The sequence below is a fragment of the Pan paniscus genome, chromosome 6 (genome assembly GCF_029289425.2).
Source record: "Pan paniscus chromosome 6, NHGRI_mPanPan1-v2.0_pri, whole genome shotgun sequence".
Taxonomy (NCBI): domain Eukaryota; kingdom Metazoa; phylum Chordata; class Mammalia; order Primates; family Hominidae; genus Pan; species Pan paniscus.
In genome coordinates this window covers 10012584-10037654 of record NC_073255.2, presented here as the reverse complement: position 1 = coordinate 10037654, position 25071 = coordinate 10012584, and the positions used below count along the sequence as shown (strand labels likewise).

The following is a 25071-nucleotide window of genomic DNA, read 5'->3' as shown; positions in this document are numbered from 1 at the left end:
TTTGTTTAGGGAAATATGAAATGTTACACATTAGCTTCTTTATTGAAGAGGCAGCTCAGACCTATTTATATATGCAAAAGTATAGGATGACAAAGTATGTAATGATTCTTTAACCTTCTCAAATATTTCACTTAAAATATACATTATGCTAAGCCTTAAGGACAGCACAGGAAATCTTAGTAGTTGCCATCAAAATTACTATAAATATGTATTTCCTGCACAGAATTATGCAAAATCTGCCATTTAATTCCTGTTATGCAGCATATTCATACACATCTAGAAAAATATGATTAGAGTGATGAGCGACACAAATGTTAGCCATTTGTGATTTTAGAAAATTTTTATGGAAAGTGTAACACACATGCAGAAAAATACACATATCTTAAGTGCACAGCTCAGAACACACTCAAATATTTAGCACCTAGGTTTAGAAACAGATTATTCCCAGCACCAGATAAATGCCCCCTTTCAGCCTTGGCCAAGGTTAACTGCTATCCTAATTTTGAACCGCGTATACAAGTTTTGCCCGTCTTTATAATTTATATAGAAGGAATCATACAGCATGTTGGCTTTTGTGTCTGGAGTCTTTCATTCAGCAAGCTTTGTTAAATTCAGCTACGTTATTGCACGGACTTCTAGTTCATTCATGCTCACTGTTTTACAGTATTCCATGGAAATATGCCACTTCTTTATTCATTCCATTGCACATGTGCCTTAAGATAGTTCTGTTTTGTGCAGTTTTATGCTATAAATATTCTAGTGCATGTCCTTTGGTGGACAGACACATGCATTTTTGCTGGGTTTGGGTAAAACAGTATACATATGCTTGGCTTTTAGTGCCAGCTTTCAAAAATGGTTTTATCGATGAGCAATTCCACCAGTAGTGTACAGTTCCTCTTGCTTACATCCTTGCCAAAACGTGATGCTTTTTCATGCTTTTCATTTAACCCATTTCCATGGATGGGTAGCAGCGCTACATGTTTTAAATTTGCATTTCCCTGATTACTAATAAAGCTAACACATCTTTTCATGCTTATTGGCTGTCTGGATAGCCTCTAAAGTGAGTGGATATCCTCTAAAGTCTTTTGCCTTTTCCAGTTTCCCCCTTGTTGATTTGTAGGTGCTGTTTACATATTCGAGATCAGGGACCAGAAAACTATGAGTGCAGACCAAATCCAGACTGCCACCTGGGATTGTGAATGGTTTTACTGGGAAGCAGCCATGCCCATTTTTTTTTAATGCATGGTGTACGGATGCTTTCACACAATAGCAAAGATGAGCAGTTGTGACAAAGCTGAAAATTTTCACCATCTGGTGCCTTGCTAAAGTTTGCCAACACTTTTGCTATACTCAGTGCTGTTGTCACATACATGAACTGCAAATATCTTCTCCTCCCCATGGTTTCCTATTCATTTTCTTACTGGTGGTCTTTCTGATAAACAGAAGTTCTCAAATTTACTATTAAGTTCTAATTTTATGGGTTAATGCTTTTTGGGTCTCAATAAAGCTTTGCTTACTCCAAGATTACAAACTGTCCTAAGATTTCTTTGTAAAGCTTTCACATTTCATATTCAGATCTGCAATCCACCTCCAAATAACTTTTTATTAAATTACAAAATTTAATTGGCAAAGTACATTTACTGGAAAGAAAACCCTTTCCCCCACTACACTTCAATGTCACCTTTCTCAAAACTCAGGTGATGGTATACATGTGGGTCTACTTTTGAATCTGTATGCTGTTCCACTAGTCAGTTTTTTCATCCTTGTGCCAAAATAACACCTTCATTATTTCTATGGCTTTATAACAGGTCTTGATATTTAGAAATTTCAATCCTCTCTGTCCATTCTATAGGATAGCCTTGACAATTATTGGCCTTTTGAATATGCATATGAATTCTAGAATTAGCTTGTTAATTTACATTAAAGAACTTGCTAGGATTTTAAGGTTGCAATGAATTTAGGAAAAAGCAATAGTTTTGAGATTGTCCTGGAATCCTATCCCTCTCCTCCTTTGTAATTTTATTTTCTGGATACAGTTCTTCAAAGCATATTAACTCATTTTCTCCCTCTAGGCACTTGAGGGATCTTTGAAGTGGCATTGCTTTTCAAAATTTCATTTTCCATGCTTTTTGCTGGTATATCATAAAATGCTTTTTGCATAACTTTTATGCAGGGAACTTACCAAATTTACTCATGGCATCTGCAAATAGAGATTTATATTATTTTTCGTTTTTAAAGTTTTACTTCTTTTCTAATCTCTATGCCTTTTGTTTCTGTTTCTTGCACTAGTTTTCTTGTTAGGTCCTTCTGAACAATGCTGAATAAAATCATTGACAGCAGATATCCTTGTCTTATTTTTATAATCTTAGGAGAAATGTTCACTATTTCATCATTAAGCATACTGTTTGCTGTAGTTTAAGTCTCTTTATGCAGTTAAGGAAGTCCCTTTCAATCCATCATTTGCTAAGATCATAAACGAACATTAATTATACCACAAGAATGTTCTGCATGCCAGATTACTTTTCTACAGGTGGTGTATAATAGCAACTGACTGGTGAATATTAAGCCACCTTTGCATTCCTGGAACATAATCTATTTGATTACCATTTTACCTTTTCCCAGAACAAGTCCATCTTTGTTTTGTTTACCCAGTATCAGGTCATATGACCACTATAAAACAAGTTACTGGCAAAGAGAATGAAATCATTATTATTTTGACTAATCAGGATTCCCCTGTGTCATGTGAAGAAGTGGTAGGTACCTAAACTGTTCCAGCAAGAAATGGAGCGAGGACATTAAGTTAATTGATCAAAAAATATCTGCTAGAAACTTGAATCAATTTGTTCTGAAATACTGGGAAAAAGGAGAATGCACAAAACAATGACACTGTATTTGTACCAAACAGAAGTTTGTGAATAAAATTTCTAAATTACAAAATATTGGCACTAGGCACACTCGAACCTATGGGTTACAAAACAAGGGTGGTGTGAGAGCTGGGGATATTTTAGAGTACGGGCAGTATGCTTGTTCTCTTTCAGTGAAATAGACTTAAACAATTCCAAATTATGTATGTATAGTTTATCAAAATAGTCTTTTAGAAAATCTTATCTTACTCAGATGCAGTTGAAAACTTTACAAAATGACTGCCTCCTCTACTAATGAGGCATTTGTTAAAAACCCATTTGTAAATTCCTCTAAATAGAAAACTAGGTATTTTACCATTTTATACCTATTAAATATTATCTCGCCAACAATATGTCCTGTCTTAATACATTTTGCTATCCTAATACTCAAATAAGAAAACTGCCTCTTCACAAGTCGTCCAATTCCAAACTTGCATAGAATTACCATTAGATTGCATTTTTAAGACATGATAAAAAACGGCCATATACTTATTTAATGCTACTGTCCTCATGATCAACTCCTGACAATTTAAAAACTTCATTTTATACAATGAAGATTTATTCAGAGCTCATAGCGTCTGAGATCTTTCCTATAAACACCTGATTTTCCATTAGAAATATGGCTTTTACAACAAATTTCCAAGACAATATATTTTCCACATTCACCATATTGACAGATTTTGCCTTTGTATGATTCCCTGATATGTAAATACAATTTGAATCCAAAATAAATATTAAACATTTATAAAACTTCACTCCTGCATAAATTAGTGTCCGATGAGTCGTATGATCTTGCTGAAGGCTTTGCTTCTTGTTACATTCTTCGGGATTCTTCTCTGTGAAAATTAGGATTAAAATGACTCTAACGCCTAAATGCTTCTCACCGTTCAGGAACACGAACTCTCAGATAAACGCTTTGACTTCCTATTGGATTTCCCATATTCATTATATTCAGAGAGTTTTCTAAAATTTGAGATCTGACTTCAGAGATTTTCCACATCAAGTACGTTCATATTTCCTCTTCTATGAATTCTCTGATGGCTATTGAAGGCTGATCTGTGGTGGAATTTTTTCCCACATTCATTACATTCATAGGGTTTCTCTCCTGAATGAGTTCTATAGTGTACAGTGAGGTATGACTTCTGAGAAAAGACTTTCCCACATTCATTACATTCATAGGGTTTCTCTCCTGAATGGCTTCTGTAGTGGACAGTGAGGTTTGACATCCGAGAGAAGACTTTTCCACATTTACTACATTCATAGGGTTTCTCTCCTGAATGAATTCGATGATGTATAGTGAGATATGATTTCTGAGAGAAGAATTTTCCACATTCGTAACATTCATAGGGTTTCTCGCCTGTGTGTACTCTTTGATGTCTGAAGAGGGATGAATTATGGGAAAAGGTTTTCCCACATTCACTACACCCATAAGGTTTCTCTTCTGAATGACTTCTATAATGTTCAGTATAGTATGACAACTCAGTGAATAACTTTCCACATACATTACATTCATAGGATTTCTCCCCTTTTGGAAGTGGCTGGTGCCCATCGAAGGCTGAATTTACAAGGAAGGTTTTCCCACATTCATTACATTCATAGGGTTTCTCTTCTAAATGAGCTGTATGATGGTCGGTGAGATACAACTGAGAGAACTTTCCACATTCACTACATTCATGGGATTTCTCTTCTGTGTGTACTTTCCGATGTCTAATGAAGGCTGAATTTAAATTGAAGGTTTTGCCACATTCATTACATTCATAGGGTTTCTCTTCTAAATGACTTCTATAATGTATAGTGAGGTATGACACCCGAGAAAAGAATTTCCCACACTCGCTACACTGATAGGGCTTCTCTCCTGTGTGTGTTCTCTGATGTGTAATCAGAGTAGACTTTCGGTAGTAGGATTTCCCACATTCATTACATTTATAAAGCTTCTCTCCTGTGTGAGTTCTCTGATGGTCACTGAGAGCGGACTTGCGGGAGAAGGATTTCCCACATTCGTTACATGGATAGGGCCTCTCTCCTGAATGATTCCTCTGGTGTAGGGTGAGATGTGTCTTTTGGCAGAAGGTTTTCCCACATTCGCTACATTTGTAGGGTTTCTCTCCTGAATGAGTTCTTAGGTGTTGAGTGAGGTGTAACTTCTGACAAAAGGTTTTCCCACATTCATTACATTTATAGGGCTTCTCCTCTAAGTGTGATCTCCGATGTACAGTGAGGGTTCCCTTTTGGCTGAAGGATTTCCCACATACATTACATTCATAAGGTTTCTCTCCTGTGTGAGCCCTCTGGTGGATGATGAATTTTGACTTTTTACAGAAGGATTTTCCACATTCACTGCATTCAAAGGGCTTCATTTCCATTTGTGATCTCTGATATGCATTAAAATTTGACATCTGTATGAAGTCTGGTCCAGAATCATTCCACTCATAGGGCTTCTCCCCTATGTAAGCTCTCTTATGAGCAATAAAAACAGCCTCATTGTCTAAGGCTTCCATGCATTCATTATATTCAAAGGGTTTTTCCAAAATACTAATTTTCTGAAGAATATTTTCTTCATTGTGAGAATAGGTATCCCCATTTTGATTAAATTCACACATTTTCTCTCCATGATATGTTTTCCCACATTCATTACACTCATCAGGTTTTGTCCTGGCATAGCTTCCATCACTACTAATTAATTCCGAAATAGATTCTAAATTCTTTCCACATGAGACACAATTATGAGCTATTATGCTTGAAGGAACAAGGCTTGTTTCCATGTAAATTTGACTAAATGTATTCTCTTTCTCTTCAGTCAGGGTTTTGCTGTTGATACAAGCAGCTTGCCTTGAATGTTTGTCTTCGTTTTCTTGGATTCTCTCTATCAGGTCATCAACTTTCCAGGCTTCTAAAAAGGAAAAATAGTAAACAAACTTTGTAAATTTGAACACACTAGCTATGGAAAGGTACTGGTATTCAAGAGCCCCCATTGTGGGGTTGACTCTGGCTTTAGAGCCAATCTCCATAAATAAAAATAATTACAAATGCATAGTTCTCTTTTTCCTTTGATTTGGAATACAAAACAGAAACACACACACACACACACACACACACGGTGAAAGAATTAAGGTGAGATAGTGGTAGAAAATAGAAGAGTAAATTCATATTGAATACAGGTAACTTTGTTGCTTTACAAATATTATGTTTCAAACTTTGGTAGAAAAGGTGAAATAAAACCAAATGATGAGCAGAGAAGTGGTTGAAAGTGCGTCAGATCCAGGCAAAGATGGGAGGACTTAGATCAAATGTGTTGTGGGAAGTCAGGGACACCAAACGGAGGGACTGGCTGAAGCCATGGCAGAAGAACATGGATTGTTAAGATTTCATGGACATTTATTAGTTCCCCAAATTAATACTTTCATAATTTCTTATGCCTGTCTTTACTGCAATCTCTGAACATAAATTGTGAAGATTTCATGGACACTTATCACTTCCCCAATCAATACCCTTGTGATTTCCTATGCCTGTCTTTACTTTAATCTCTTAATCAGCTGAGGAGGATGTATGTCGCCTCAGGACCCTGTGATAATTGCATTAACTGCACAAATTGTAGAGCACGTGTGTTTGAACAATATGAAATCTGGGCACCTTGAAAAAAGAACAGGAAAACAGCAATGTTTAGGGAACAAGAGAGATAACCTTAAACTCTGACTGCCGGTGAGCCGGGTGGAACAGAGCCATATTTCTCTTCTTTCAAAAGCAAATGGGAGATATATTGCTGAATTCTTTTTCTCAGCAAAGAACATCCCTGGGAAAGAGAATATGCGCCTAGGGGTGGGCCTATAGATGGCCCCCTTAGGTGTGGCCGTCGTCTATGGTCGAGACTGTAAGGATGAAATAAATCCCAGTCTCCCATAGTGCTCCCAGGCTTATTAGGAAGAGGAAATTCCTGCCTAATAAATTTTGGTCAGACCGGTTGCTCTCGAAACCCTGTCTCCTGATAAGATGTTATCAATGACAATGGTGCCGGAAACTTCATTAGCAACTTTAATTTTGCCCCGGTCCTGTGGTCCTGTGATCTTGCCCTGCCTCCATTTGCCTTGTGATATTCTATTACCTTGTGAAGTATGTGATCTCTGTGACCCACACCTGTTTGTACACTCCCCCCCCTTTTGAAAGTCCCTAATAAAAACTTGCTGGTTTTGCAGCTTGTGGAGCATCACAGAACCTACCGACGTGTGATGTCTCCCCTGGACGCCCAGCTTTAAAGTTTCTCTCTTTTGTACTCTGTCCCTTTATTTCTCAAACCAGCCGATGCTTAGGGAAAATAGAAAAGAACCTACGTGACTATCGGGGCAGGTTCCCCGATACAAATGGGATCAGGAGGAACAAAAACAGGTGCTAGGTCTCCGTGCAAAGGAAAGACTCCATTATGGATTACATGTGGGAGACATCTATTACAATTTATATTAAACTGCAAGATATCACTTCATATCAGGACTACGATGGTGGCATCCCTTCCAAAATCCATGCCTTACTAGTCTGCAAAGAAATGCAAATAAGCATTCTGAATGCTTTGATTTCTTCACGTTTACAGAGAAGATTCACATTCATCTGGAGGAGAGATCCAGGCATATGAATGTCCAAAAGAAACATAAGATAGACCAGAAGACAAGGTATCTGTTTTTTTTTTGGAGATGGAGTCTCGCTCTATCACCCAGGCTGGAATACAATGGCACCATTTTGGCTCACTGCAACCTCCACTTCTCAGGCTCAAGCAAATCTCCTGCCTCAGCCTCCCAAGTAGCTGGGATTACAGGCACACGCCACCACACCCAGCTAATTTTTGTATTTTTAGTAGAGATAGGGTTTCACCATGTTGCCCAGACTGGTCTTGAACTCTTGACCTCAGGTGATCCACTCACCTCAGCCTCCCAAAGTGCTGGGATTACAAACATGAGCCACCGTGGCCGGCCAGGGAATATCTTAAAAACAAGATCATGCCGGGCATGGTGGCTCATGACTGTAATCCTAGCACTTTGGGAAGCCAAGGTGGATGGATTGCCTGAGCTCAGGAGTTTGAGACCAGCCTGGGCAACATGCAAAACCCTGTCTCTACCAAAAATAAAAATAAAAAAAAGAAAAACAAAACAAAAAACCAAAGATCAGATCTTTGAAGTGTTTTGAAAGCCATTTTTAATACTAGGTAACCTTCCTAGCCATTAAATTCTGCTTTCCCTGCTTGCACAATATAGCACAGTGGTTAAGAACATGACCACCAGAGCAGGTCACCTCAGTTCAAACCGCCAACAATTTACTAACTAGGGCACTTGGTCAAGTTGTGTAACTGTGATGCAGTTTCACTCATCTGAAATGTGAATACGAGTGCCTAAATCATAGGGTTGTCAAAGGACTGAATTAGTACATGTAAACTGCTTAGAACAGTTTATAACATAAAACAAATGCTCATTAAGTTGAGCCATTAATTTTCTTTCAATTTGCTGACTTAAATTTCCTAAAACCAGTCATGTCTCTGTATAATTCTTTTACTTAATTCTGAATACAAACAAGAGTTCCCAAACTCCTGGGTTTCATTTGGTGTAAAATCTTATATCTCAGATTCCTAAAGCTGCCCCTATGATGTACTTTTATTTTTATGTATCTTACAAATTTTTGGATGCATAAACTATTGTTAGCTGCTATCACCCACATTCAATGCAACCCTGATGGTACTCTGCTCAGAAATCTACAACATCTCTGAGCTCCAGCACCCCAAACACCAACAGAAGAAACAGAAAGGTTATTAACGGGATTTTTCACTACTTGGACTCACAATATATATCCAAGCTAGCATTCCACTAATCTGTCAACATCTTCTGCTCCTGGAAGCCTAGGCTATGCCTTGCTTATTCTCAGCCACAAGTCTGTACTCGTGATCTTCCTCATTCAATTTGACTCCTGGTGTTGGGTATACTCAAAATCTATCTATACTTTGGGGGAAACTTGAAGACATTTATCAAATCTCTTCCCAGTTCATTGAATCTCTTTCCCTTACATTTTAAAATAGCTTCTTAAAGTTGCACAATGTGCATTGGAGTATAAATTATCCATGTGAAAGCTGAATTTTAAAGTAATTCATGCAGCTTTTATCTTATTTCCTAACCAAAACCTATGCCCTTGGAAAATATTCATATTTTCTTTGAATTTCTCTGAATAGAAATTAAAGTAGTTCCTAATCTAATGGGTGCTTACAGGTTCTAATCTAACCCCTATCTGTTTTATCAGAATCTGTGGTTCAGAATAAATGATCTCTTGACGGATTAATAATAAAGATCTTTCTTTTACCTAGCTCCTTGGTAAGTCAATAAAAACCTACTGAATGCCTACTGTATGTTGCATTATCAAAGCAAGAAGAGTAAAAAGGTCTTTCCTCTTTGGAGGACTATAATTCGGTAGAAGAAGCTCAAGCAACAAATATATGCACCTACCTCTCAGAGCATATAATCATTTAGAGTATATATTCCTATCAAAGCATAGAATCACAGAGCATATACTCCTATCAGAGCTTATACTCAGAGCATATAATCCTAACAGAGCATATACTCATAGAGCATACACTCCTATCACAGCATATAATCCTATCAGAACATATAATCTTTGAATATATAATCCCATCAGAGTTTATACTCATAGAGCATACACTCCTATCAGAGCATATAATCTTAGAATACATAATCTTATCAGAGCATATAATCACAGAGCACACAATCTTAGAGCTTATATTCATAGAGCATACACTCCTATCAGAGCATATAATCTTAGAGCATATAATCTTATCAGAGTGTATAATCCTATCAGAGTATATAATCATATCTAACTTTTTGTGGTAACAATTGCTGACTGGAATAGATATTAAGAGAAGGAAAGACTGGAGTGGTCAATGAACCATGAAGGAAACTTCAAGGAGTTAACCTTTTCAGCTCAAATGTAAAGCATAAAGTTCTAAAGTTTATTGCTCAACAATGCAAATACAGTTAACATTACTGTATACTTAAAAATGGTTATGATGGTAAATTGTATGTTATGTGTGGTTTTTTTTTTTTCTAAAAATATAAAAATTAGCCAGGCATGGTGGTGTGTGCCTGTAATCCCAGCTACTTTGGGAGGCTGAGGCAGGAGAATCACTTGAACCTGGGAGGGGGAGGCTGCAGTGAGCCGAGATCATGCCATTGCACTCCAGCCTGGGCGACAAGAGTGAGACTCCGTCTCAAAATGGAAGGAAGGAATGAAGGAAGGGAGAGAGGGAGGAGATGAGGAAAGGGAGGGAAAATATGTATTATGTGGGCAAGTAAAATGCAGATGAAGGAAAAGGACAATGATCATTTGAATGGAAGATGGATCCACTGAAATCCAGGTATGGGAGAATACTGAACACTAATGTCAAAAGAAACAGAATGTGCTGACGATCTGCAAGGCATTTCACAGAAGACAAAGAACACAAACCATGGAGAGAAGACTAGCACAATCAAATACTGGGAGGTGAGGAAGGTAGACAGAATTCATGATTTTGGAACGTGCACAGTTTATCATCAGACATTCTGAGAAAGAAGGAAGTGAACTATCTCCCTGGTAACTGCTATGTTGTCAAGTAAAATATTCAACTAGACTCCAGGTTAAAAGTGTCAGACTTATCAATTTGGAGGCAAGCTGCAAAAATACACAGGAAAAAAGGTCTTAGAAGGTGAGATTAGATAAACTCTTTTAAGGGATACAAATAAAACCAAAAAAGTGGAAAACAGGTCCTAGGGAGACACTCCTGAAAAGGCAAGAAAAGGAACCGACATTCACTTATGAAATTCACACTTCCTGAATGTCTACTATGGACAGAGCATGATTCCAGTTATGGGGAAGGGGAAATGAACACACAGACGGGTCATAAGCATTGGGGAAACAGATGAAGGCTGAGGGAGTGCTATAGCGTCACATCAACTGATCATGGACTTTGGGAAATAACATACACCACAAGCTGTGACTCAATTCACAAGCATAGGTGGAGGATGAGGTTTTGGTATCTGAATGCCTAAAGAAGTAAATAAAATCGAGGGCAGAAAATAAGTCCAAGGTATTTTTAAAGCAAGGAAGGAAAGAAAATGGAAGATAAAAGGAATGAACATAAAAGTCTCAAGTTAATTTTTATGTCAGACTTCTGAATGCCCCAAAACAAAACAATTCTGTAAGGCCGGGAGCCTCAGGACTGTAATCTCAGCACTTTGGGAGGCTGAGGTGGGCAGATCACTTGAGGCCAGGAGTTCAAGACCAGTGTGGTCAACATGGTGAAACCCTGTATCTACTAAAAATATAAAAATTAGCCAGGCGTGGTGGCATGTGCCTGTAATCCCAGCTACTTGGGAGGCTGAGGAAGGAGAATCGCTTGAACCTGGGAGGTGGTGGTTGCAGTGAGCTGAGATCATACCACTGCACACCAGCTTGGGTGACAGAACAAGACTCTGTCTCCAAAACAAACAAACAAACAAACCCAAAACAATACTGTAATGGCAAGGGAGTAAATAAGTTACCAATAATGCTGGAGAAAGAGGAAGTGAATGGGTCTCCAGTATCGGTTAGAATGAAAAAAATCCCTACCAATGTAAATCAAATGTAAAATCAACAAAAGAGTTCATGTATGTGTGCGGGAAGGAAAGTGATATTTGGGGGTTGGGAGGTGTTACTGAGGGTACCGAATACATATAAACAACTCTTTAGTCTCTCCCAAAGGTCTGGGATGAGCATTTTTTAACCTTTGATACGCTACTAACTTACCTGGACTGTGCTGACATGGAAATTCACCTCCCATTATCCACGGCTCCTCTCCCTGCTCCAATTTAATGATGACGTTTGGCTTGGTGGTATCATACCCTGTTAATGGGAAAAGAAGGAGGACTTGGGCAAGCTGCTTGGCTTCAGAATCTCTGAAGTACAAGATGTTGCCACCTCATAAGCTGCATAACAGAAGTGCTCCATTTTTTACCTTATCAAAGTTAGAACCTTTCAATGAATAATAATATAAACACTCCAGCTAGTGCCCACAAGGAATTAAATGGTGTCATCACTTATTTCTTCAAACTCAAGGATAAAACCCCATTCAACTGAGAGCATTCAGAAAGCAAGCTATCCTCACCCACAGAAACTAGATGGCTGTAGTTCTCCAACATCACATCCCTGTATGTTATCTTCTCATCAGGGTCCAGCTGCTGCCACTCCTCCTGGGTGAAATCCACAGCCACATCTTTGAATGACACTGGCCCCTGTAATGGCAACATGATCAGAATTGGGAGATATGGAAAAGGGATAAGGGGATAACGTTTTACAAAGCTCACTGGTAAAGTTAACCATAAACATTGTATACCTTATTTTATGTTACAGATTATGGAAGGGAAATCATATTGGAAACACATATCCTTTGGGGTTATATATATATAATATATATATATATTGCCCCACAAAAATAAAAACCCAAAACACAACTGAGCTCCTATTTTGCAAGTGAACTAGCTGAGCTCTGGGGATATGAGATGAGTGAAACACCATGCCTACTCCCAAAGTGGACAACCTAATAAGGAGATAAACATGTAAACAAACATAAGCATTTTACTCCTGGTCACTTCTTTTAGTCCTCTTTGCTGCCAGGCCCTCCCCTTCTCCGGGACCTCTTCATGCTGGAGTGCCCACCACTCAGCTCCTGGTCCTCTTCCTCCTAACTCACTGCTCTGGGGCTCTCACCTAGTTTCAGCTCCTTGTTCTTTTGGCTCTTTTATTCTCACAGCCGGTGGCCTCTGGCTATCTGCATGGCTGAGTTTTATCTCAAACATCTCAATCTTGGAGCAATAAATATTCGTTAAATGAATGAATGCCCAAAGCTGTTATTAGAGTAATGCAGACAAGGTGCAGAATGATTTAACAAAAGAGGATCAAATTATTTTAATTTTATGCCATCAGATTAGGCTTCACAGACTCAGTTAACCTGAAGTCTTTAAAGATGAATTGTGCATTCTATGGGATGAAGGGGAAGAAGAATATGATGAGGTGTAAAAAGTACCAATGGCAAACGAGAAGCAGCTTCAATTTTTAAGAGGTTGGGGCTGGGCATGGTGGCTCATGCCTATAATCCTAGCACTTTGGGAGGCCAAGATGGGAAGATCGTTTGAGCTCAGGAGTTCGAGACCAGCTTGGGCAACATAGTAAGACCTCATCTCTGCTAAAAATAAATTTTAAAAAAAAATTGGCTGGGCATCATGGCACACGCCTGTAGTTCTAGCTACTTGGGAGGCTAAGGCAGGAGGATCACTTGAGCCTGGGAGGTCAAGGCTGCAGTGAGCTGTGAATGCAACACTGCACTCCAGCCTAGGCAACAGAGTGAGACTTTGTCTCAAAAAAAAAAAAAAAAAAAAAAAAAAGAAAGAAAAATGCAAAACTCCTGGGCTCCAGCAATCCACCTGCCTTGGCCTCCCAAAGTGTTGGGATTACAGGCTTGAGCCAGCATGCCCCACCCAAACTTGTAGTTTAGAAAAAGGAAGTGCCCAATAAGCAGGTTGCATTATCCTATTATTTATAAAGAACATATCAACAAGGGGTTCAAATCCAGTGATACAGCTAGGACCATGTAGATCCCAAGAGATAGCAGAGGCAGGGCCGCTAGGCTGTGGGCTGAGAAACTAAAGCACAACATCCAAGCTTATCCACAATCAGGCCACAGGAGCTGATAAAATCACCGAGAGAGAGTAATAACCTTCTGGGTTAAGTTAGTCCATAAGGCAAGGAGGTAGTAGGGGTTAGAAGACTGATCAACCAATAAATAACATAAAATTACATGCCAATACCACTTACATCAATACAAAAACCAAAAATGAAACATAATCAAACAAAATCCAGTACCAGATTAAAAACATAATATACAATAGCCAAATGGGACTTATTCCAATAATATAGACTAGTTTAATATTTGGAAATCTATTAATATGATAAGCCACTATAACACAGCAAAGAAGAAAAATCTTGTATCCATGAAGATACCTGAAAAAGCTTGACAGAAAAAGCTGATTTAAAAAAACAAACTAAAGAAAATAGAAACTGATGGATACTTCATTAACTTCAATAATATGTATATACACAAATATAAATATTGCACCTTAATATGCAATAGTATGTATGATATATATGTGACATATGTATTTCAATTACACACAAGCACATATATACAGTTTGCGTGTATACACACACACACACACACACACACACGCATTTATGCCTCAGTCTTCTCGGTCCAAAAGTCAGGATTTTACTTAACAGGGAAAAACTACATACCTTCCTACTAAGATCAAGAACAAGGTATTAATAAAATGCTCATTATCTACAATTAGAGAAGATAAAACAATTAGAGGAATATAACTAAGAAAAAGTAAAAGTGCTCGGGCACGGTGGCTCACGCCTGTAATCTCAACACTTTGGGAGGCGGGGCGGGCAGATCACCCGAGGTCAGGAGTTCAAGATCAGCCTGGTCAACATGGTGAAACCCCCATCTCTACTAAAAAAAAAAAAAATTAGTTGTATTATTAAGGTCAACTTACCCTACCTAGGGTAAGTCAGTTACCCTAAATTACTTTATAAATATGCAACCCCAATAAAAATACCAAAAAGCTTTTTCCTGGAACTAGATAAGCTGACACTACAGTTCATATGGGGTGGAAGAAAATAAAAAACAGCTCAGGGAAAAACACCATTTGGACATGGACAAAACTGGATCCAGGCCAGATGCGGTGGCTCATGCCTGTAATCCCAGCACTCAGGAAAGCTGAGGCAGAAGGACTGCTTGAGGCCAGGAGTTTGAGACCAGCCTTGGCAACATAGCAAGACCCTGTCTCTACAAAGAAAAATATATATATATTAGAAAAAAAATATATAGAGAGAGACATGAATACTTCTGCCCTCAGTTGTGATAAACTAATAGGTACTGGGTATACCCTCCAACCTGAAATGGCACATAACAAAGGACAGCAGCAACAACAAAATCAAAAACAGAAAGAAAAATAAAACAGAGAACATATATGAAGCAATGGTTTGTTTTTTTTTTTTTGAGGCGAAGGCTCACTCTTGTCTTCTAGGCTAGAGTGCAATGGCACAATCTCGGCTCACTGCAACCTCCGTCTCCCGGGTTCCAGCGATTCTCCTGCCTCAGCCTCCCAAGTAGCTGGGATTACAGGCATGCACCAGCATGCCTAGCTAATTTTTGTATTTTTAGTAGAGAAGGGGTTTCACTATGTTGGCCAGGCTGGTCTCAAACTCCTGACCTTGTGATCCGCCCTCCGTGGCCTCCCAAAGTGCTGTGATTACAGGTATGAGCCACCACGCCCAGGCTGAAGCAATGGTTTTCAAGGCACTGATTATCAGGCAGTAGAGTTATCTATGAGTGATGGGAAATAAACAAGGTGAACCAATCAACTTCTGCCTTGAGTGTTTCCAGGCCACAGAGCAGGGAAGAAGAACAGAGGCAGATGTGAGGTGTAAGAGTTGCGAGATGGGAAAATGGGCAGGAAATTACAACCCATAAGGAAGAAAAGAATCAGTCCATCAAAACTGGCCCAGAATTGACACAGAGTTTACAACCCGCACAGAGCACTGAGAGAGTTCATCATTCTATTCCACATGTTCAAAAAAATTGAGACAGGGAAGATGTAAAAAAGACCTATGCTAACCTACAGATAGAAACTACAATATCTGAGATGAAAATTATACTGGACAAGATTAACAGCATCATGGAAAAAACAGATTAGTGAATATAAAGACAGCAACAGAAGTTACATAAAATGAAACAGAGAAAAAAGAATTAAAAGCAAATAAAGAGCAACAGTGTGTTGTGGGAAAATTTCAAGTGGCCTAATATACAGGCAACAAGAATCAATGGCGGGGAGGTGGTGGGTATGTGAAGAAATAATGATAAAAATGTTCCCAAAGTGATGACACTATAAACCCAAGATCCAAGAAGTTCAATGATCCCCAAAACAGAAACATGAAAAAAATGATACCATAACATATTGCAATCAAATTCCCCAAAACTAGTGATAAAAAGTTTACAACATAAGGGGGGAAAGAAAAAAAGACATGTTATATATAGGGGAACAAAGATGAGTATGAGATCAGGTTTCTCTTAGAAAAAAATGTAAGCAGGAAGACAATAGAAAAACATATTTAAAGCACTGTGGAGAAATATCCAGCAGAAACACCTTTAAAAGCTAAGACACAATGAAGACATTTGCAGACATACAAGAATTCATCATCGACTAGAAGAAATGTTAAAGAAAGTCCTTGAGGCAGAAGTAAAATGACAGCAAATAAAAATTTAGATTTACACAAAGGAATGAAGAGTACCAGAAATGGTAACTGCGTATTTTCTCTCATTACTTAAATCTTTTTAAAAGATAACTGGGCTGGGTGTGGTGGCTTACACCTGTAATCCCAGCACTTTGGGAGGCTGAGGCAGACAGGTCACCTGAGGTCAGGAGTTTGAGACCAGCCTGGCCAACATGGTGAAACCTCATCTCTACTAAAAATACCAAAATTAGCCGGGCGTGGTGGTGGGTGTCTGTAATCCCAGCTACCCGGGAGGCTGAGGCAGAAGAATCACTTGAACCTGGGAGGCAGAGGTTGCAGTGAGCCGAGATTGCACCCCTGCACTCCAGCCTGGGGGACAGAGTGAGACTCCATCTCAAAATCAATCATTCAATCAATCAATCAATCAATCAAAGATAACTGTTTAATTAACAACAATGTAATAGATTCTGTGTGGCACTGACACCACCTGTAAAAATAAAATGAACAACGGTGTAAAGACCAAGAGGAGAGAAATGGAAGTATCCTATTGTAAGCTTCTCTTACTCTAAGAAAAACGGTATATTACTTAAGAATAAACTATGATAATTAAAGTTGCATACTATAAATTCTAACTCATTAAAATAACAAAACAGTGTGATAGCTAAAAACCCAACAAAATATATTAGGTAGAATCATAAATTATCAATTAATCAAAAGGAAGGAAGACAAACAAAGACATTTTAAAAAGAAACAAAGAAGATGAGACTAAAAGAAAGCAAAGGCAATGGACTATAACCTAACTAGCTTTATCAATAATTACATTACATGTAAACAGTCTATACATCCCCAATTATGAGACAGAAATAGACTGATGAAAACAAGCAAGATCCAAATCTTGCTGCCTACAAGAAATAATACTTTAGATATAAAGATGCAAATATGTTATAAGTAAAAGGATGGAATAAGATATACCATGCATGCATTACTCAAAAGCATGCTACATAAATAACAAAGTACATTTCAGCCTGGAATATTAGCAGGGATAAGGAAGGCCATTTTACAAAGTGGTTAATTAATCAACAGGACGTAATAACCTTGAACATTTATGTATCTAATATAACACATAAAGCAAAAAGTGGTAAAATTGCAAAGAGAAAGAGAACCACAAATGCAGCAGATTTCAATCCCCTCTCCCCAACAATTGATACAAGTAGGCACACAATCAACAAGGATATAATACACCTGAACAACACAACAACCAACTTGATCTCATTAACATTTATCAAACACTCCACCCAACCAGAGCAGAACAAGCCATCTTCTCAAGCATGAGCAGAAGTTTCCCAACACAGATCCTATTCTGAGCCATAAATTTAAGAGGTCCCATGTAGTGTTCCAGACAAAAATTCACCAACTAAATCTAATCATGAAGAAAGATCAGGGAAACCTAAATTTAAAGACTTCTATAAAATCATTGGCCTGTATTCTGCAAATATTATAATGGCACTGAGGAACAAATCCGTATTAAACAGCCTCAAAAAGCATGAAAACTAAAGGCAATTGACAGTCCTAGACTGAATCTTCTACCAAAAATTAAAAATTGCTATAAAGGAAATTATTGGGAAATTGGCAAAACTGGAAAATGAACTATAGTTTAGATAAAAGTATTAAATCAATGATAAATTTCCTGAATTCAATTACTGTGCTATGGGTATTTAATAGAAAATTCTTGATTTTATGAGATATAATCTAAAACTTTATAGGGTAAATAGGCATGACAAATCATACCCACTCTCAAACAGTTCAGAAAAAAAAATATAAAAATATGTACACACATATATGTATATATGCATATAAATGATTAATGTGGGAAAATGTTAAGAATGAAGTATCTGAACAAAAGGAAGTAGCTGGGATTTCTTTGTAAAATCCGTGCAATTTTTCTGAAAATTTGAAATGATTTCAAAATAAAATGCTGAACAGAAAATAATGCTATCAAATATATATTGTATGTATAGATTTGCTATCAAATATATCAAATATATTTCAAAAGGACTCAGAAACCAACTTAAAGGGATTTTGTCTGGCCAAAGATGGAGCCACTTAATTTTCAAAAAGAATCACAACTTTGATGTACTGAAATATTTACTATCTGTTTAAACCCACGAGCTCATAATGGTAACAAAACAAAAAAACCTTCCTGCTTAGAAGCCTACTCAACATTTTAGAAACTGTCTTTCCTGCATGAATTACATAACCAAATAGAGAACAGAAATTTATCTTTAGAAAAGTATTCTAGGCCAGCTGTGGTGACTCATGCCTGTAATCCCAACGCTGGGAGGTCAAAGAAGAGGATCACTTGAGCCCAGGAGTTCAAGACCAGCCTGGGCAACACAGCAAAACCTGTCTCTACTAAAAATTAAAAAATTCGCTGGGCATTGTGGCACATGACTATACTCCCAGCTACTTGGGAGGCTGAAGTGGGAGGATCACTTGAGCACAGGAGTTTGAGGCTGCAGTGAGCCGTAAACACGACAGCCTGGGTGACAGAGTGAGACTCTGTTTCCAAAAAAAGAAAAGAAAAGAAAGGTATTTTGGCTAGTAAATAAAGAAGAAATGGTAGAATTAGCAGATCACCATTTTGCCTCCCCTAATGAACTAGTAAATCACAGCAATAATCAACAGTCAATAGTTCTTAAGTTCACAAAAACAAAGAAGGTAACACATGCCTCCAGAAGTAGACAAATGCCACGTACGGTACAGCTGTGTGAAAAGAATTGAACATAAACCTGATTAGACTTCCAGATCAAACTACCAATTTTACAAGGCATACAAGATATTTTTTAAAAATGTGCTAAAGGTGAAACAAGGGTAACACAATCCAAAATGAGGATAACCAACCCAGTTTCTTCAAAACAATGAGCACGCAAGAGACATAATATAGGAACTATTAAAAGACTTAACGCAACTGCCACATGTATTAAGAGAGTATTATGGGTTATTCCTAGCCCCTTTCAAAAAGATTCCTTATTGGCCAGGTGTGGTGGCTTACACCTGTAATCCTAGCACTTTGGGAGGCCAAAGTGAAAGGATCACTTAGACCAGGAGTTTGAGACCAGCCTGAGCAATACAGTGAGAATACATCTCTAGGCCAGAAACAGTGGTTCACGCCTGTAATCCTAGCACATTGGGAGGCCGAGGCGGGCAGATTGCCTGAGCTCTGCCTGAGCTCAGGAGTTCAAGACCAGCCTGGGTGACACGGTGAAACCCAGTCTCTACTAAAATACAAAAAAAATTAGCCGGGTGTGGCAGCGTGTGCCTGTAGCTACGCAGGAGGCTGAGGCAGGAGGATCGTGTGAGCCCAGGAGATTGAGGCTGCAGTGAGTTGTGATCACGTCTCTACACTCCAGCCTGGGTGACACAGCAAGACCTTATCTCAAAAAAAAGGGAAAAAGAAACAGAACAAAACAGACTTCATCATTTAAAGACAAGCAGAAATACTTACAGACGAATCTTTTTAAAAGCCAAGAAAAGAGAGACTCCATGGAGAAAGTATCAGTTTGGAACTAACAGATGTCAAAGGCAGACAAAGGGTCCTGGGAGGTAGGGGCTAGAAAATGCCCGCTGGATTCGACTGCAATGAAATCACTGGTAATCTTTACAGACTGACTCAGCAACGTGAAAAGCACAAAACTAAAACACTGAGAACTGAAATGAGAAACAGAAATGAGGAAATCTTCACAAGAGAGTAACTGTATTGTTTGCTGTGCAACCCAAACAGAAAGACGAACAAATATTTGAAGGATGATCAAGTCATTCATTCCCCCCATGATCTAGGACTCAACAGTACAAACAGAATTCTGTCTACTTGGATCACAATATTTCCGTCCCTGGAAAAATTATATGCACCAAGTTCTCCTTGGGCAGCAGGCAGGCCCTCTGCTTACATAAGCACCAAGAATAAGCCATAAGTTACGGTAATTTAATGGTTGTTATTATGAAAGCTATCCGCAATTGTATCAACTGGAATGAAGAAAGTTTTCAAAGTCCTAGAAAATCTTTTAAATCCACAAGTAACAAAGTTGGTTTCTCCTTATAATGAATGCAAATGATGTCATGGATGGTGCTATGGTTTCAGTTTGTGTCACCGCCCAAATCTCATGTTCAATTATAATCCCCAATGTTGGAGGTGGGGCCTGCTGGGAGGTGATTGGATCATGGGGGCAATTTCCCTTTTGGTGCTGTTCTCCTGACACTCAGTGACTTATCACAAGACGTGGTTGTTTAAAAGTGTGTAGCGCCTCCCCCTCCCTCTTCCTCCTGCTCTGGTGATGGAAGATGTACCCGCTTTCCCTTTGCCTTCCACCATGACTGTAAGTTTCCTGAGGCCTCCCCAGCCATGCTTCCTATGATAGAGCCTGCAGGTGAGCCAATTAAACCTCTTTTCTTTATAGATGACCCAGTCTTGGTTATTTCTCTACAGCAGTGTGAGAATGGACTAATACAGATGGCATTTTCCTTTTGTGATGACTGCCAAGAATATCAGTCCTGGGTGTGGCTCAATTTCAACAGCCTTAAAATCTACTATCCACACACACAAGCTTCACAAATCATTTTTGGTGTTGATCTGCCACACTAAGTATATTTTACAGGACAATGTCTATTTCCACATTCCCATTTTAAAGTATGAATCCTGGCTGGGCGCGGTGGCTCATGCCTGTAATCCCAGCACTTTGGGAGGCTGAGGCGGGAGGATCACCTGAGGTCAGGAGTTTGAGACCAGCCTGGCAAACATGGTGAAACCCTGTCTCTTCTAAAAATACAAAAAATTAGTTGGGCATGGTGGCGCACGCCTGTAATCCCAGCTACTCGGGAGGCTGAGGCAGGAGAATCGCTTGAACCCAGGAGGTGGAGGTTGCAGTGAAGCGAGATCATGCCACTGCACTCCAGCCTGGGCAACAGAGCAAGACTCCATCTCAAAAAAAAAGAAAAAAAAAAAAGTACGAATCCTTACAAACCTCTTAAAATGCATCATAAAATAAAGTTGAGGAACATATACACAAGCATGAAAACTCACCTGCAATGTGTTCATTTTCTGCTGCTCTTGGAAACGTGCAGAGACTGTGGCTGGTAGACCTAGAGGGGGAGAAGCAGGTCACTGAACTCATGAGTGCTCTGGCCTGCAAAGGCAGGAATCTCCTGCGTAAGAACCACAAAAGAAAGCTCAGTAGGCTAACACCCTGTGAACACTTAGCCTGCAAACACTCAGAAGGGCCTAAAAGAGTGATACAGGGTTTCGCCATGTTGGCCAGGCTGGTCTCGAATTCTGGCCTCAAGTGATCCGCCTGCCTTGGCCAACATGGCGAAACCCTGTCTCTACTTAAAAATAACAAAAAAATTAGCCAGGCATAGTGTCACATGCCTGTAGTCCCAGCTACTCAGGAGGCTGAGGCACAAGAATCCTTTGAACCTGGGAGGTGGAGGTTGCAGTGAGCCGAGACCACACTGCTGCACTCCAGACTGGGTGAGAGACACTGTCTCAAAAAAAAAAAAAAAAAAAAAGAGAGTGAAAAAGAGTGATAGGCGAAGCATGCACTTGTAACTTTGTAACTCTAAGATAGTCAGGTAGTAATTAGATGAGTTAGACTCTCATGGGTAACATGACTCCTTTTACAAATAGTCTGCCATCATCAAATACAACCTGCAAAAAGAAAAAAAAATTCCCATTATACAGCTCATGTTTTTTCTGGTTTGTTTGTTTGTTGAGACAGGGTCTCAATCTGCCACCCAGGCTGGAGTGCAGTGGTGCATTCACAGCTCACTGCAGCCTCGACCTCCTGGGCTCCATTGATCCTCCCACCTCAGCCTCCTGAGTAGCTGGGACCACAGGTGCATCCCAGCATGCCTGGCTACTTTTGTATTTTTTGTAGCGTCAGGGTCTCCCTATGTTGCCTAGGCTGGTCTCTAACTCCTGGTCTCAAGGGATACTCTTGCTGTAGCCCCCCAAAGTGCTGGGATTACAGGTGTGAGTCACTGCATCTGGCCCGCATTTTCTTATTGTCTCTTTAAACTGCTTAAAATCAAAGAAGCCATAGGAATTGAGTATGTGAGCTCTCAGAAATGAAATGAATGTGTATAAAATATGGTTTTGTTTCTAAATTATCTAACTGAACTTGGTTATTGCTGCACCTAATAATCTTCTATTAAGAAAACTAGGATACGGGAGAAAGAACACTGGCCTGGGAGATAAGACTCCTGAGTTCTACTATGAGCAACTCTACCCACAAAGCCAGTGACCCGGTCAAGTCACCCACCTGCTAAGGCCCAGTCTCTTCCCCTAGCAACTGAGGCAGCAAGAGAGAATCCCTGCAGACTGTTCCTGCATTACTACCAGTCTCCAGGGCAGATCTAAGGGGAGAATCAGCAGACACTTAAATGAGAGAACAGAGGCGCTGACGGACGTTTAGAGGCGGTCGAAATCTGGAGCACGGAAAGGAGGAGGAAGGGCTGTTAGGGGTTAGCGGGGAGTGGAGACGACGTCCGCAGCTGAGGCTGGTGACACCCTCCAGGCCCCCGTAAGCCTCGTCCTCCCAGATTTCCCATGCAGCCCCTGTTCGGTGCAGCCGGACCCTGCCCTCAAACCCAAACACACGTCTCTCCTGCAAGCGATCGAGACCCTCCCCCTGCCCCACACTCTAAGGTCCCCAACACACGGTGACTTCACTCAGGCCCTTCTCGCTCCGGGCCCGAAAACCCAAGACCTACCCTTCTGGGGCTCCGCAGCCTCTGCCCCACGGCTCCCGAGAGGCCGGGGCGGGGCTGCTGTCGCTGGCGCGCGTCTGCTCGCGAGGTCCCCTCCTGTCCACCTCACTAAGGTTGTTCTGCTCCCGAGGGGCCCGGGCCGGGCCTAAGGGGCAAATCCAGGCGGGTGTCCTTCCCGGGACCCAGATCCGCCTCCCTCGGGCTCACCGTACAGGGGCAGCCTGGGCCAGGCCGCCAGGACAAACACGGGCCAGGCCCGCGTCCCGCCGCCCCTTCGCCTCCGCCGCCACCTCCGCCACCTCCCGTCCGGCCCCTCTGGCCCCAGCGCCGCCGGCTCCGGGGCTCAAGCTCGGGGGTCCCCGCTCAAGCCTCCACCCGGCCCGCGCGAACCCTGGCCTGCACACCCCCGCGCCCGCCTAGGTGCTGGCCCGGGCGCTCAGCGTCCAGCCCCGCAGGCTCCGCGATTCTCGTCCACTGGAGGCCAAAGCCTGGGAACTAGAGCAAGCGGTGACCTGAGGACGCACAGGAAGCGAGGGCAGTGCAGCGGCGGCGCGCATGCGCGAACACGCACACAGGGAGAGGTGCACACGCGCAGGAGTGCACCGGAAGTCAGCCTCCGGGGCCCACAGCTGGTCCCAGGACAAGGGCCGGACTCTATTTCCCATGAGCCTACGCGCCCCCCAAGTTTAGGGGCCGTTTTAAATGTCTCTACCCTGCCTAAAGGTTAAGAAGCTCCAGGCTATGAGCTTTGGGAGCTCTGAACCCCTGATTGAACTTCGCTTTTGTCTTTACTCCCTTTTAGGGTCAAGTCCAGGGCTGCCTGACTGGGTCCTGGAGCCCAAGGCCTCTGGATTAGAACCGAGTTTCCCATAAAGAGAAGGAAAGGAAAGGGTGTATCGTGGTCACTGCGCTGAAATGCTAAGAGAAGTTTCACTCAAATACTAGGAGAGGATAAATGCCCAGCGATGCTTTCCAAGGAAGAGAAAGAAAATAGAATTTGTGGCTGGGCGCGGTGGCTCACACCTGTAAATCCCAGCACTTTGGGAGGCTGAGGCGGGCGGATCGCGAGGTCAAGAGATAGAGACCATCCTGGCCAACATGGTGAAACCCCGTCTCTACCAAAAATACAAAAATTAGCTGGGAGTAGTGGCGTGTGCCTGTAATCCCAGCTACTCGGGGGCTGAGGCAGGAGAATAGTTTGAACTCGGGAGGTGGAGGTTGCAGTGAGCCGAGATCGCGCCCCTGCACTCCAGCCTGGCGACGGAGCGAGACTCTGTAGCTTTTCTAGATCACACAGCGAATGCCTAAAAACTGTAGAGAAATCAGGAAATACACAGATCGAACGAAGAAAAGAGATACCTGTGATCTCACCTTCCCCAGGAGGATTATGTTTAGGGTTAGGTTATATTGACCAAAAAGACGCAAAGTCTCTCAAGAGTTTTATTCTGGGCCTCCTATTTGAGTGACCATGGCTGGTGACACAGCCTCAGGGGGTCCTGAGAACGTGAGCCCAAAGTGGTTGGGTTACAGCTTGGTTTTATACATCTTAGGGAGACAGCAGTTACAGGCAAAGACATAAATCAATACATGAGAGGTACACATTGGGTCAGCCTGGAAAGGCTTTCAGGTCACTAGCAGATTCAAAGATTGGCAGTTGGTTCAGAGTTAAGCGTTGGCTGAACAGTTGGAAAACGACATGAAGAAATGGGCCATTGCAGTGGCTCATGCCTGTAATCCCAGCATTTTGGGAGGGTGAGCTGGGAGGATCCCTTGAGGCCAGAAGTTCAAGCACAGCCTGGGCAACACAGCGAGACCCCCACCTCTACAAAAAAAAAAAAAAATTATCCAGGTGTGGTGGTGCATGCCTGTAGTCCCAGCTACTCAGGAGGCTGAGATGGGAGGATCGCTTGAGCCTGGGAAGTTGAGGCTACAGTGAGCCATGATGGTGCCACTGCACTCCAGCTTGGGCAACAGAGAAGAAAAGAAAGAGAGAAAGAGAGGGAGGAAAAGAGAGAGAGGAAGGAGGGAAGGAAGGAAAAGAAAGAGGGAGGGAAAGAAA

The 25071-nt window shown here is 40.9% G+C and overlaps 1 protein-coding gene across 6 annotated transcripts; it reads right to left on the bottom strand.

The window, feature by feature from the left end:
- RBAK (RB associated KRAB zinc finger) lies at nt 1-24277 on the bottom strand. Of its 6 annotated transcripts, none has more exons than XM_055114882.2 (6): nt 23016-24277; nt 22565-22658; nt 21328-21951; nt 12064-12190; nt 11706-11801; nt 1-5793 (listed from the first exon to the last, which is right to left on the bottom strand). In XM_055114882.2, exons 3-6 carry the CDS (start codon nt 21340-21342, stop codon nt 3887-3889), a joined length of 2145 nt encoding a protein of 714 aa, XP_054970857.1. In that variant the 5' UTR covers nt 21343-21951; nt 22565-22658; nt 23016-24277; the 3' UTR covers nt 1-3886. The 6 variants fall into 6 exon arrangements, with proteins under 6 accessions (XP_054970857.1, XP_057158675.1, XP_034819464.1 ...); XM_057302692.2 differs by having other exon boundaries at nt 21328-21449; XM_034963573.4 differs by having other exon boundaries at nt 21328-21386.
- Nucleotides 24278-25071: the final 794 nt, after the last annotated feature.